This window comes from Somniosus microcephalus, chromosome 7 (genome assembly GCF_052327205.1).
Source record: "Somniosus microcephalus isolate GS21.2 chromosome 7, FLI_Smic_1.0, whole genome shotgun sequence".
NCBI lineage: Eukaryota > Metazoa > Chordata > Chondrichthyes > Squaliformes > Somniosidae > Somniosus > Somniosus microcephalus.
The window spans coordinates 65,441,466-65,457,193 of NC_140993.1; the positions used below are offsets into that span (position 1 = coordinate 65,441,466).

Below are 15,728 nucleotides of genomic sequence, written 5' to 3' on the forward strand. Positions count from 1 at the left end.
AAAAATAGGGCCCATTAGGGACAAAAGTGGCAATCTGTGTGTGGAGCCGGAAGATGTAGGAGCGGTTCTAAATGAATTTTTTGCATCTGTTTTCACTATGGAGAGGGACGATGTAGACATAGCAATAGGGCGGGGGGACTGTGATATGCTCGAACACATTAACATCGAGAGGGAGGAGGTATTGGCGGTTTTAGCAGGCCTAAAAATGGATAAATCCCCAGGCCCGGACAAAATGTATCCCAGGCTGCTGTGTGAGGCAAAGGAAGAGTTTGCGGGGGCTCTAACACACATATTCAGAACCTCTCTGGCCACAGGGGATGTGCCAGAGGACTGGAGAACCGCTAATGTAGTTCCATTATTCAAGAAGGGGAGTAGGGAAAAACCGGGGAACTACAGGCCAGTGAGCCTAACATCAGTGGTGGGAAAATTATTGGAAAAAATTCTGAGGGACAAAATCAGTCTCCACTTGGAGAGGCAAGGATTAATCAGGGATAGTCAACATGGCTTTGTCAAGGGAAGATCATGTCTGACTAATTTGATTGAATTTTTTGAGGGGGTGACTAGGTGTGTGGATGAGGGTAACGCAGTGGATGTGGTATACATGGATTTCAGTAAGGCCTTCGATAAAGTCCCGCACAGGAGACTGGTCAAGAAGGTAAGAGCCCATGGAATCCAGGGTGCCTTGGCACGTTGGATACAAAACTGGCTTAGTGGCAGAAGGCAGAGGGTGATGGTCGAAGGTTGTTTTTGTGACTGGAAGCCTGTGGCCAGTGGGGTACCACAGGGATCGGTGCTGGGTCCCTTGCTGTTTGTGGTCTATATTAATGACTTGGATATGAATGTAAAAGGTATGATCAGTAAGTTCGCGGATGATACAAAAATTGGTAGGGTGGTAAATAGCGAGGAGGGTAGTCTCAGTCTGCAGGATGATATCGATGGGTTGGTCAGATGGGCGGAACAGTGGCAAATGGAATTTAACCCGGAAAAGTGCGAGGTGATGCTCTTTGGGGGGACTAACAAGGCAAGGGAATACACAATGAATGGTAAGACCCTAGGCAAGACGGAGGGTCAGAGGGATCTGGGTGTGCAAGTACACAGATCCCTGAAGGCGGCGGAACAGGTGGATAAGGTGGTAAAAAAGGCATATGGGATACTTGCCTTCATTAGCCGAGGCATAGAATATAAGAGCAAGGAGGTTATGATGGAGCTGTATAAAACACTGGTTAGGCCACAGCTGGAATACTGTGTGCAGTTCTGGTCGCCACACTACAGGAAGGATGTGATAGCTTTGGAGAGGGTGCAGAGGAGATTCACCAGGATGCTACCAGGGCTGGAACGCTTCAGCTATGAAGAGAGACTGGGCAGATTGGGTTTGTTTTCCTTGGAGCAGAGGAGGCTGAGGGGGGACATGATTGAGGTGTACAAAATTATGAGGGGCATAGATAGGATGGATACTAAGGAGCTTTTTCCCCTTAGTAGAAGGGTCAATAACTAGGGGGCACAGATTCAAGGTAAAGGGCGGGAGGTTTAGAGGGGATTTGAGAAAGAACTTTTTCACCCAGAGGGTGGTTGGAGTCTGGAACTCACTGCCCGGAAGGGTTGTGGAGGCTGGAACCCTCACAACATTCAAGACGCATTTGGATGAGCACTTGAAATGCCATAGCATACAAGGCTACGGACCAAATGCTGGAATATGGGATTAGATTAGACAGGGCGTGATGGCCGGCGTGGACACGATGGGCCGAAGGGCCTCTATCCGTGCTGTATAACTCTATGACTCTTAACGCACTGCTACAAACGGGAGTAATTTGGAAATGGAGCGAAGACTGTAAACGTGCCTTCCATAAATGCAAAGGCTTGATCACGTCCAAGGAAGTTTTGGCTCATTACAACCCATCACTGCCAATCAGACTGGCGTGCGATGCATCCCCTTACGGCGTAGGAGCAGTATTATCGCATAGATTCCCTGATGGCTCGGAGCGGCCGATAGCTTTTGCGTCACGCTCATTGAACTCAGCTGAGCGTAACTATGCCCAGATCGACAGGGAAGCACTCAGCCTGATATGGGGAGTGAAGAAATTCAACCATTACCTACACGGACAAAAATTTACCTTGTTGACTGACCATCAACCCCTCGTCTCCATATTCAACCCTAAAAAGGGCGTTCCCATTATGACAGCGCAAAGGCTACAGGGGTGGTTCCTTTTCCTAGGGGCACACCAATATGACATAGAATACAAAGGATCAAAACAGCATGGAAATGCTGACGGTTTATCGCGTCTACCGTTGCCAACGGTAGAAGAGGCACCTACAGTGGACCCAGTAGAGATGTTCCACTCAACCATAGTGGAATGTCTACCAGTAACAAATTCTACCATTGAAAAGGAAACGAGAAATGACCCGACTCTCTCACGAGTCTACGATTTAACGGTGAAGGGATGGCCAGCACATGGCGAACCACTGTTGCCAGCATTCTCGCAAAGAAGAGAACAGCTGTCAGTGTGCCGAGGAACCTTGATGTGTGGATCCAGAGTGGTGATTCCACCCAAACTCCAGGATAAAGTGCTAAAGGAGCTTCACGAGGGGCATCTGGGTGGAGTGAAAATGAAGAACCTAGCCAGAGCATTTGTGTGGTGGCCAGGTATCGATGGAGACATCGAAGAAATGACCAAGGGCTGTCTAGGATGCCAGAAGGTCCAAAACGCCCCACCACATCCATGGGAGTGGCCCTCATCTCCATGGCAAAGGGTACACATCGACTTTGCTGGTCCATTTATGGACTCAATGTTCTTAATCGCGGTTGATGCACACTCCAAGTGGCCGGAGGTAATAAAGATGTCCTCCACCACCACGGAAAAAACCATCACAGTATTAAGGACCATATTTGCCAGGAATGGGCTGCCTGAACAGATCTGTTCTGATAATGGACCGCAATTTGTGTCCGAAGAATTCAGGAAGTTCTTAAAAAACAATGGGGTTAAGCACTACACGTCCGCCCCATACCATCCCGCCACCAATGGATTGGCTGAAAGGTTTGTCCAGACCTTGAAGGCGGCCATAAAGGCCATGGGTAATGAAGACATAAAAATACAGCATAAGGTAGATAACTTCTTGTTTGCATACAGGAATGCAACACATGTGGTTACAAACCAAACTCCCGCCATGATGTTTTTCAATAGAAGACTAAGATGCCGGCTGGATTTGATCAAGCCAAACATCAGAAGGGACGTAGAGAACCGGCAATTTCAAGGCATGAATGAAAGGCCAACTAGAACCTTCCAGATAGGTCAACAAGTTTTGGCCCGGGACTACCGTACCGAGAAATGGCAGCCTGGAACTATTTGCACACGACTAGGACCGCTGATGTATACCGTGGACATTGGAGAAAGCATAATAAGGCGCCATGCTGACCAGATCATAGAGTCATCTGAAAAGGGACAACCTACACCACAACTCTATACGCCTAATGGTGAAGCAGAGATACCCATAGTATCTACCTCCGATCCGGTGATACTGGAACCAGATGAACCCGACACTGGCATTCAAGCCGAATCGACCTTGCCAAAAGAACCTACTACACCACCGAAAACTACTACACCACCGAGGCGTTATCCGGACCGAGTCAGGAAGCCTCCAGAGAGACTAACTTATAATTGATTAACTGCAGCAAATGTGTAGATTATTGTTCTTATAAACATGTTAATTAATGATTACTTAAAAATGTTATGTACTGGTTGTCTAGAAGGGGAGGAATTGTGGTGTATGTGCCTTTAAGAGCCCCTGTGTACTGTAATGCCGGTGGTAGTGGCCACTCGGGCTATATAAGCCTGTATAGTGTCTTGTATCTTTTAGTTCACCTCCAGACTTTGTTCAGTAAACACCTGTTAAACCAACTCCTGCATTCCGTGTCTCCATTAACACACGGATACAACAGGACTAATTGCATAGCTTTCAAAGAGCTAGGCACAGGTAATATGGGCCAAATGTCTTCCTTCTGTGCTGTATGATTCTTTAAAACTGACCCCAGGTGCAGCCATATTTCATTTACTACGATTACATCATGATTTTGTCACTTATTTTGATGCTCCTCGCTCCAAGGAATAGGTGTATAAATAACCCCAGATGCCTCCCACTCTTTTTGATCATAAATCTCATTCTCATCATTTTCCTGCTGGTGGCTCTTTTAAGGCATTACATCTCTAAAGGCAGGGTGCATGAAAAATTACTTACAAGAGAAAAATTAGCAATTAGTTACTCCTTACAGACTCTGTTGAAATCAAGGCTCAATGCATCATCTCGCACTTAACTCAATCTTTCCTAAATCCTTGAAACTGTGGAACTCCTCATTCACCCCCAGGGTTAACTTGGCCCTACATTCCTCAGGATTTTAATATCTAAGCTTGGTGTCATTTCACCATACTTCTTGATTCATCTTCTCCCTTACTCTTTCCAGCTTATGTGCTGTCCTGTACTATGTGCTTTGGCTACTTCCTTATCTATACATTATTTAAAATCTGTGTGTAGGGCATGGACTTTCTGACTCCAAAGCTTACTTCCAATTTTGGTCTCAGTTGTTGGTCAATGTTTAATATTGTAAAATGCTGTGTCAACATTCCCCATTCATTTTGCCATGATAACTGTCACAATGTGTGCTCTAACCACTAGATGGCTCTCTGGTGCAGGTTTCTGAAGTCTCTCTCCCAACTCTATTGCCATCTAGTATTACATAGTATTTACAGCACAGAAGCAGGCCATTCCGCCCAACAAGTTCATGCTGACGTTTATGCTCCACACAAGCATCCTAGTACTTACATAAAAAATCTATTCATCGCCTGACTGGGTTATGCCACCGGCAATTTACTGGTGTTAATAAAAGGAATCAATACTGAGAGGATATAATTATCAAGAAAGGCTGAACAGACTGAGGCTCTTTTCTCTAGAAAAGAGAAGTCTGAGGCGTGACCCGATTGAGGACTTTAAGATTATGAAAGGGTTTAATAGGGTAGATAGAGAAAATGTTTCTACTTGTGGGCAAGTCCAAAGCTAGAGGTCATAAATATAAGATAGTAACAAATCCAACAGAAATTCAGGAGAAATTTCTTCACCCAAAGAATGGTAGGAATGTGGAACTCGCTACCACAAAGAGTAGTTGAGGTGGATAGCATAGATGCATTTAAGGGAAAGCTAAATAAGCACATGCGGGTGAAAGGAATAGAAGGATATGCTGATAGGGTTAGATGAAGAGGGGTGGGAGGAGGTTCGTGTGGAGCATAAACACTGGCATAAACCAGCTGGACCGAATGGTGTTTCCGTGCTGTAGACTCTATATAACTCTATGTAACTATGTAAGAGCTTTGCATGCAATAACAGTGTCTCCATTTATGGACAACCCAATGTGCCCTTTGTTACAGGAGTTCTGACACAAGATACACTTACCATGATCCTTTGGGACCCATGTAAACAAAACGATAATCATCCAATTCAATAGCATCCCAGTATTCATTCAGCCAGTCAGACTGGAAGAAGAGAGGAGTACTATACACCTCATGATCGGGGAAAACCCTAAAACCCAAAATATCAAGGTTTATTCAGGAATATTACAACAATGCAAGAATCATCCCCCAAAGCCACTCCTTCCACAGACAATGTAATCTGCCCTCGCTTCTTGAGGCATGTGAACTTTGTACTTGTGGCCTCTCGTCCTTTGCCCAAGTTAAATACCCTCACGCTCAAGGGGCTGAATCGCCTACTCCTGTTCCTATGTTGTCCACTAAGACAGAAATGTTGGACACTTCTGCTTTATATCCTTTAGAGGAAGGGCAAGTAAAACTGCACAACACACTCCAAAACTGGCCTCACCATTGATCTGTACCATGTCAGTAGAACTAGTTTTGGCTTGTAATTCACTGCTTTGCACATAAGAAATAGGAGCAGGAGTAGGCCATACGGCCCATCGAGCCTGCTCCGCCATGTAATAAGATCATGGTTGAAATTCTACATCAACTCCACTTGCCCGCCCTATCGCCATATCCCTTGATTCCCTTAGTACCCAAAAGTTTATCGATCTCAGCCTTGAATATACTCATCGACTAAGCATCCACGGCCCTCTGGGGTAGAGAATTCCAACGATTCTTTGAAGAAATTTCTCATCATCTCAGTCTTAAATGAAGTTTAGTATTCTATTTGCCTTATCGACAATTGCTTCACACTGACCAGCTAGTTTCAGGGTATTGTCAATGAGCACTCCTAAATCATTTTCCTTTTCAGTCTGTCAATAGAGGTACCGATAGGTCCAATACACAATGTGTGGTTTGGATATGTCTCCTGAATAAGCTGCAACTGAAGCAGCTCAAGTTTAACTCATATAAAATAAATGTTTTCTTAGAGGGTGTCAAGCTAAGTGGAAATTAATTGACCATTCTTTATCCAGTCTGCTTTCATGCTTTTTAGACCGGGAGGCCGCTTTCAACCGATTGGTCGTCTTCTTGATGACATTGGTCATCTTCTTGATGACATTAGCTGGCAAGTTCTCAATGAACTAGCACACACAGGGAGACCACGAAAGCGCTTAAAGATCGTGCCAGCCACTCTGGGAAACAGCCGCCAATATTCATACAGCTGGTATCAATCTACTATCCAGATAGACGGAATCGTGGGACGCATGCAACATAAAGAACCAACACCTCATCACTGACTCAAAGCAGAGGTCCCTAGCTTCAACCTCCCTCAAAGACAGTGGACAGCGCTCAACCAAATCTGCTCAGAGCAGGAACAATGCGGCCACCTGCTCCACAAGTGGAAGATACGGGACGACCCGAAGTGTGGCTGCAGCCATAAGTCCCAGACCACGGGAACACCTCATATCAACCTGCCCACTAAGATCTGTTGCGGGAGGCACCCCATTTCTCCACTCGGCATCTCAGGAGGCCATTGAATGGATAGCCAAACTAGACAACCCATTACCATAGCAAAATACTGTGGATGCTGGAAATCTGAAATAACAACAGAAAGTGCTGGAAACACTCAGCAGGTCAGGCAGCATCGAAGAGAGGAGAAACAGTCAATGTTTCGGGTCAAACCCTTCGTCAGAACAGTTCAGGTCTGTCCTCTCAGGTAGATGTAAAAGATTCTGTGGCTGTATTCAAAGAAGAGCAGGGGAGTTCTCCCGGTATCTTGGTCAACATTCATCCTTCAACCAACACCACTAAAAAAACGATTATCTGGTCATACATTTCACTGCCGTTTGTGGAACCTTGCTGTGTGCTAATTGGCTGCAGTGTTTCCTACATTACAACAGTGACTACACTTCAAAAAGTACTTATTTGGCTGTAAAATGCTTTGGGATGTCCTAAGGTCGTGAAAGGCGCTATATAAATGCAAGTCTTTCTTTCCTTTTATGTATTGGATATGTTTGAATTGTACTGTAAAAACTGAATGAACTGAGGGATGTCACTGCTGGAGAATGGAACATCTCTCCACTTTTTTTCACCCCAGCAGCATCAAGTACTTCTGGGTCAGAAAGAGAACACATTATATGCAGGGAAAACATCCGCGATACTGCATGATTAAACACCTCAAGGTGAGGTACAGCACAGATTAGATGAAAAGTAAAGATCCCTCTACTCTGCCTCAATCCCTTATTGCATCAGCATAGCTTTTCAATTTCCCATACCAATCATCCTCTTGACCTCCCTGAGTAAGATTGCCTGTTCAGTGACAAACAACACCTTGCAATTATATAGTGTCTTATCACATGTCTCACATACAATGAATTACTCAAGTGCTGTTACCGTTCCTGTGCAGGCAAAAAAGGGGTAGTTTTGTGCCGTGGGGCCTCATCTTGGAGGACCAGGTTGAACTATCCAGTCATTGCATTTGGGTCCCTTACAGCCAGGAGATAGGGGAAGACTTTCATCCCATCGATTTGAGCTGGATTTTAAGCTAACTCACTGCATTACCTAACCACAGGTTATTGTAGGGCTCAAAAAAGAGTGACTTGTTTGTTTGAAACAAAAAGCAATAGGGAATAATGTTCTGCTCTGCACTAACCTGTGCATGTGCCAGTCTTTCATATACAAGCAGCCCTGTGGAGATGAATAGCCACTCTCCCTGTGCTCTCTCCAGTAACTGAGGTAGTCCCTTAAAGGGATGTTGTGTTTTGGATTTGCATTGTATTCCTTCACACCGCAATTGGCCACAGGGACAATGGAATCTCCTGCAATGCAATAAGGCAGAGTTACAAGGAATGTACAGTGACAAAGAACATAATTTAAGAAGTGAGTGTAAAATAACACGGTTTAAAGTTTGGACCTGTACAGCAGAGATGCTACTGGAATTGTCTAACAATCAATGACCAGACCTCAGAAGTGCATCCCTTAACGAGTAACTTAATATTCATCTTAAACAGCCACACAACTCAAACAGTGGAATGGTCCAGAGAGAAACAGTCCCACTATCCAAGACAGCTGTTACTCACTCCAGGTAGCAAGAGGCTGAGGATGGCTCAGTGTCCTGTTGCCACACAGATGTGAGGTACAAGTCAGGCCTTACTCCAAATCCTAGCACTTGCAGTTATTATGCATTAAAGCTCTGAAAGCCGATTGCCTGCCCTCTGGGACAGGGAATGACATGCTGATAAGGAATCCGAATAGCATGCTACCAGGGCAGCCTATGCAGCACAGCCCACGGTGAACAGCCAGTGTTTGTAGGCTGGCTGGAGTTTTAAAGAAAGAAAAAGAGTTCATTTCTATAGCACCTTTCATGACCTCAAGGCATCCCAAAGCGTTTTACAGCCAATGACGAACTTCTGAAGTGTAGCTGCTGTTGTAATGCGGAAGGGCTCCCACTCGGTGAGTTCCTCATCTCGGCCTCATGCTGTCAAGGGGAGAGGCACATAAGAAATAGGAGCAGGAGTAGGCCATTTGGCCCCTCGAGCCTGCATCACCATTTAATGAGATCATGGCTGATCTGATCTTGGGCTCAGCTCCATTTCCCTGCCTGCTCCCCATAACCCTTCACTCCCTTATTGTTCAAAAATTCGTACAGTCCAATCACTCACCACTGACAGAAAAGAAATAAATACTAAGTGGGCTGAGTGACCCTGTGCACTCTTATTCACATTATTGCAGCTGGCTCTCAAAGTGGCAGTGGTAGCACCAAGACTGCTAGTCAACTCTCAGGCCTTCCAGCAATGGAAACAGTGTGCGACACCGAGGAGAGATTAAAACAAACTGAAAAGGATTCGCCCTTTTTTTGTGCCACTCCAACTTTACCTTCTGACTTTCTTCGATGACATTTAAGTGTCAGCTATGGCTCAGTCTATAGCACTTTCTCCTCTAAGGCTGTGGGTTTAAGTCCCACTCCAGAGACTCGAGCCTAAAATCTAGGCTGACACTCCAGTGCAGTACTGACAAAGTGCTGCACTGTCGGAAGTGCTGTCTTTCAGATGAGACATTAAACCGAGGCCCAGTCAGCCCTCTCAGGTGGATGTAGTCTGGATCATGGCACTTTTTCAAAGAAGAGATGGGGAGCTCTCCCTGTTGTCTGCGCCTCAACCAACAACACTAAAACATACACAAGCAAAATACTGCAGATATTGCAAATCTGAAATAAAAACAGAAAATGCTGGAAAAACTCAGCAGGTCAGGTCATATCTGGTCATCATCACATTGCTGTTTGTGAAACATGCTATGCACAAATTGCATACATTACACAAGTGACTACACTTCAAAAGTGCTTCATTGGCTGTAAAGCACTTTGGGACATCTTGTGATCATCAAAGGTGCTATATAAATGTAAGTCTCCTCTTTCTTTTGCTCTCCTAAAGGCCCCAACATGCTGGAGCGACAGTCCATGGGCAGCGGTGGCAACCCAATGGTAGCCAACTCAGGTTGGACATATTCCTGGAGGTGTCATCACATGATCACCGGCCCCCAACCCCACACTCCTGCCATTGGTCACCCAATACGTCCATACTTGCAGCGCCCCGCCATCCCACGGCCAATCAGAAAACAAACAGACTTGTCATTACTCGACTGGATAATTTTTGATCATCAAACAGCCCTTTTCCCCTCTTGGATATTTTTATTACTGGTAACCAATGTATTTATTGAAATTTAAAAAAAAAAAAAAAAAATTTTGTTGCTCCTCTTGGTTTTCTCCTTGGTTGCTTGCAGCAGTGTCCTGGAGATTATTCTTTAATTTCTGAAGACTCCGGGGCAATCCTGGAGAGTTTGCAACCCTAATGGTAGCTTGCCCAAGTGGATTTCTCCACCACTGAGCCTGGACAGTGAGTGTTGGTCAGGCTGTCCAAGCATGGCAGATGCCACAAGCTGAGCCCAATCCTCTCCTCCCTCGCCACCCACACACTCGCAGTCTCCAGGGTGAGAACTTTGGCATATGTATTGATAGCCCAGGACGGCTGTCTCTCTCCTCCTCCTCCCCCTTCAGCAAACACACGGCCAAGATAAAATGCCACTAACCAAAATTCTTCAGCAAGTGTTCAAAATCAGGCCTCCCATCCCCTTTCACCCACTGTTGCCTGCTTCTCCAGCCTTCCGTGAACTCAGGCGATAGAATGCATGGGTAATTAGGAAGCAGAAAATCTCTGAAAAATTCAGAGTAATTCAGATCAGCGATCCGGAGGTAATCGAGCTTCCGACCTTTGTGGAACTGTTCACAGGAAGGCCTGTTACTCTGGAAAAATCCGAGTGCCGTTTTCAAGGTTTCCTCATTCATATTTAACAGTCAGCAATTCCTCTGCTGAACCCCCCTCATATTAAATGGTCAGAATCCGGTTGTGCCATTTCTTTCCCCAGCCCACCCCAACTTTTCTCCCTCTCTCCTGAAAATACTGATCAGAGGTTAAAAATAACATACAAAATGCACCAGAATTAACTCTACATTTTAAAATAAAGTCTGCATTAAAAAAAAATCAACATTGTTTCTTTGGGATATAAATGCATTCCCAGTTTTCCCCCTCCCAGATCCTATTACCCCCCCAGCAGCAACTAAACCACTATTGCCCTCTGCTGACCAGATCAGAGAAAACTCCCCGTCACTGTGCAGCAGGTAAAGTTTAGGCCACAAATAGAGATTAAGAATCAGTAACCGACTGTAATGTAAGGGGGGTGAACAGCTCAGTGCAAAATCGTTACTATTAATTGACTGATTGATCCACTAGATCACATCGTCTCCTATTCAATCCCACGAGCTCGATGCCCTTCACGCCCCCACTCCCAGTTTTTAAGGCCCACTTTGCAATCCCCGAATGGCGGCTTCAATCCCCGCCTCTCTCCACTGCCCTGTGGGCCTCAGCCTTAGTTTAAGTAAAAGGCCAGACTGAGTTCTCACTGATCACTCTCCGTGTTTGTGTGCGCCGCGCACATTAAAAGAAAAGAACCAGGGGCGGACCGACTCGTCCAGGGACTGGGTACCTGCTGCGCAAGCGCGGACTGGAACAGGGGCGGAGCCAGGGTCAGATTGGGGATGCGAGGGAGGGGCGGAGCCTCTGGGAGACAGACAGGAGCCGAGGGATGGGCGGAGCCAGGGTCAGATTGACAGGAGGCGAGGGAGGGGCGGAGCCTGTGGGAGACAGACAGGAGCCGGGGAGGCGGGAGGGGGGCGGTGCCAGGGTCAGATTGACAGGAATACAAAAGCAAAATACTGGGATGCTGGAAATCTGAAATAAAAACAGAAAATGCTGGAAATACTCAGCAGGTCAGGCAGCATCTGTGGAGAGAGAAATAGTGTTAATTGGCCCAGAAATTCGGCTCTCCATGGGTGAGTACGCACGGGGTACTTACCCGTAGGCCAAATGGAAGTGCGGGTTTCCTGCATGCACTGTGCAGGGGAGGCTGCACGTGTGCTTTGAACTTAGGTTTTTTTTGCAGGTTTTCACGCGAGGTTAAGATTGTAGGATTTACACATTTAAAAAGCAGGCGTAAGGCCTGCTTTTTACAAGGTAAGTGGTCAATTAATTAAAATTAAAACATTTTTTCCACAGGTTTATTATTTTTAAATCTTTAAAGCAAGGTAAGTTTATTTTCAATATCTGTATCTTTATACACTTTCCCTCCCTTTTGCCTACGTGACTGCAACCAGCTATCTGACACCTGGTACATGTTTTATGACCTTGTTGATCCCACTCGGTCTCGCTTTTATGCGTATCAAAGTGCCCTTTATCTTTAGATGGTCTCTTTTCAAAGACCATTTTGCAAGATGTTGTCTAAACAGTCTGTCCATTTTATAGTGTTATCACTGAAGGGTGCCTTCAATCTCTCTCTCTTCTCTCTTTTCCATCACATTACTGAATACCACGTTCCTGATAGTCTCCATAAACTTAGCATTACATTCCATTACTTCAGTAATTGAAAACAGGGCGAGTTTCAGTCAGGTTGGCATAATTTCCCATCCTGCTTCTCTCTCAGCCATTTGCCATTTTATACAGGCTTTTAGGCTTTTAACATACAATTTCACATATTATAGTTATACAAAAATGTTTTACTAAATCATACAAATACACCCTATCCTACAAATCCCTATCTTGAGGGCAAGGCATTTGCCGACCCCTCAAAACTAAACTCTTACATATGGATTAGTTCTCTTTCGTTTATGTAACTTTACGGTATTTTGGGTTGTGTTAATATTTAAACGTGATTGGGTATTAGACATCAGGTGTTCCAGGTAGCAGGTGTATAGTAGTAAGCATATTAGTACTATGAGTTGGGCTATGACCAGTACATGGGAAATTATTCTAATCCAAGGAGAAATTTCCATATTTGTTCCTATATCCCACCAGTGGGTCTGAATCTCGATGTCTGGAATTTCCTTGGTTATGTCTTTATTTCCTTGCACCAACGTATAATAATGGCGTTGAGAGGTGCTCACTTGACTTATTAGCTCGGTTAATGCTTCAGGTAACTCAAGGATGTCATATCTGAATTTTGTGACATAATCTTCTAGATTTATTTTTAAATCATCTTCTACTTGTAGTACTTGTTGGCCATGTGAGGCTATTACAAGGAGAATTCTTCCTCCTATTACCGTAGTCTTTGTAGGGGTAAGACAGTAGGCCCCTGGGGTTATTGAACATTCAAGTGCTCCATGACTATAGGAATTTTCTAAAGTGGTAAAACAATACCTCCCTTCTCGTACATAGGCTGTTCTAGTTCTTACATCTGAGGGGCCTGTCACTTCCATGGTACAGATTAACCTTTCTTCATTCCAGCCATATCCACAGGTATCCTTTGAATGTTCATATAAACTGTATGGACATACAAAGGCATCCTCATTTGTATTGCATCCCTGGAGGTTTGGTTCAATCCATGTTAGTTTTCCTAATTGTACTAACCATTGTGGTGCTGTGAGAAATCGGGTAAAAGTATTCCCTTGTACTAGTCCTATATTTTCTATCCTAAATAAGGGGTTGGGCCTAGTTCAATTCATTAGACTAGGAATTTGTAGTATTAGTCCCATCAACCTTTGACTCCCTACCTCGTGGCATTTGTGTTTGACAGGGTGGATCCTAATCAAACTCCTGATCTTACATAGTTCTGCATCATCGTAATAATTGGATAGCCCTGATAAGTGTTTATTAGTGACCCGAGTGGGGAGACGTCCCTGATTGATGGTCTGAAGGTTTTCCCTAGTTTGTTCAATCAGCCAATTCCTGTACATAACGCGTACGTCATTATGGGCTGCTTGATCAGAGGCATTTCTGTTTTCTCTAATCAGATCATTCATTCTTTTGGCATGATCCTCTATTTCATGTAGGATGTCCCGCAGGTGTATGGTCATTACCTGACCCTCCCTTAGCTCCTCGCTTACTATGTTGTTTTCCCTGCTAAGTATCTCCTTCAACTTTTCCCTTACTGTCTGTAATTGTTTTTGTAAATCTGTGGAGTCCATTGAGTTAATTACCGATGTTACCGTGTTGAAACTTGTGAGTCCATCGTTTATCAATCCTCTTTTCTGTCTACTCTTTCCCTGGCTGCTCTCTTTAGTGGTACTAAACTCGTGACGGAAGGTCCCTTCTGTTTTCTCTATTCTTATAGATAAGGTTGCCTTTTCGCAGTACTGATTAAAAATCTGCTGCAGCATTCTCCTGAGTTAGTTGTGCTGTTTTGTGAGGGCACCACTTTGGTAGTACTAGTTCTGTTAAATTTAGGATAACAGGGGCCACTTCCGGTATTAATTGATGATACACTGCTTTATAGGTGGGTATAATTACAAGACCGTTCCCAGGTCCTGGTGTTAGTTGGGGACATTGTTCCTTGAGTACACCCTATCGTGGTTCTGAATGACTTGCTTTCTCATAGGGTGTGAGCTTAACACTATAGACATACCCATCGTCCCTTACACATCCAGTTATCGCATTTTCAAATTCTATTATGCTGTTATCTTTATTCCCAAAATCCCTCAATGTTTAAAGGTTATCATAAAGGGTTTATGTTCTGCCATGGTGATCTCTATATCATCCCTGGGAATCTCATATCCCGCTGAGGTAATCTTTCCATCATATTCGGGAATAGGAGGCCAATCATCATCCTGATTTTTAAAGCCCATGATAATATTCAACCCAATACAAGAATACTGGCCGGTATGTTTCTTCCACCACCGAGGCCAGCATAATTGTATATATCCCTTACTTTCCGAAGCTATTGGTCCCTGATTTGATTCTTGTACCTGTTCCCAGATTCCATTCTTTTTCTTCAGGAATTTCCACACATTTGGGCCTTTCCTGTTCCTTATCCCGCACCTGATACACACACCATATCCTTCTTTTATTTCCCAATTATACACCTTTTCTTGTAATGTACCACAACCCGTTACGTATGGTGTTGTTATATTATTTTTTGTACTATTTCTGATCCAAACTGGAACATCCCCCTCATACGTCTCGGATGATCCGTTATAGTTCTTTGATTGTTTATGTCCGCTGTGGCGGAACCACCAAAGGATTACGGACAATTGTATATAATTCCTTTTACAGCAATGTAGTACAGCTGGGGGCTGCACCTTTAATGTATCTGTTAACTGTACTAGGGCTTCTTTCCTGTACTCCGCGTGATGACATCATGCCGTCCGTCACGTGATCTCTCAACGGCGGGAAGAACGTGATGATGTCATGACGTCAGAGCTCGGAACCTTCTAGCAGTTGAGCTCGGAACCTTCTAGCAGTTTTCGGAGAGGCTTTCAAGCAGACCAGACCTATTTGCATTGTATCCTACGGTTTCCTGTACAGCTTCGTTTGTTCATTAAATGTTATTGTTTTTGATTTTCTGAGTCGATCTCAATTCTTCGGCTAGGAACCCCAGTTCCTACATTGGTGACCCCGATTTCTTCGAACAATTTTCGTTGAAGTTACATCATGGACACGAACGCCGTCACCCTCAAACTGCTGCAATTTTGGGAGCAACAATCGGCCGCGTGGTTTTTCCAGGCGGAAGCCCAATTTGCAATCCGGGGAGTAGCAGCGGATTCGACCCGTTATTATTACGTGGTCTCTGCCCTCGACAGCGCCACGGCCTCGCGAGTCGTCAGCCTCCTCGAGAGGCCACCGAACGATGGCAAGTACGAAGCTTTAAAAGCACGTTTACTGCAGATTTTCGGTCTGTCCAAGTCGGAGCGCGCTCGCAGACTTATCTCCATGCCCTGCCTTGGGGACTCAGAACCCTCAGAGCTCATGAGCCAAATGCTCACGCTTTTGGGCTCGGAATCGCAATGTT

At 44.8% G+C, this 15,728-nt stretch overlaps 1 protein-coding gene across 2 annotated transcripts in view; it reads right to left on the reverse strand.

The window, feature by feature from the left end:
• jmjd4 (jumonji domain containing 4) overlaps window positions 1–11,445 on the reverse strand; it is a 35,311-nt gene extending 23,866 nt beyond the window's left edge. The window contains exons 1-3 of one of the 2 annotated variants that reach the window (XM_085992522.1): window positions 10,482–11,445; window positions 8,050–8,215; window positions 5,437–5,562 (exon numbers count right to left, since the gene is read on the reverse strand). In XM_085992522.1, coding sequence (XP_085848648.1) covers window positions 5,437–5,562; window positions 8,050–8,215; window positions 10,482–10,737 — 548 coding nt within the window. In that variant the 5' untranslated portion in view covers window positions 10,738–11,445. The remainder of the gene's footprint in view (window positions 1–5,436; window positions 5,563–8,049; window positions 8,216–10,481) is intronic. The other variant, XM_085992524.1, reaches the window with a different exon arrangement.
• Window positions 11,446–15,728: the final 4,283 nt, after the last annotated feature.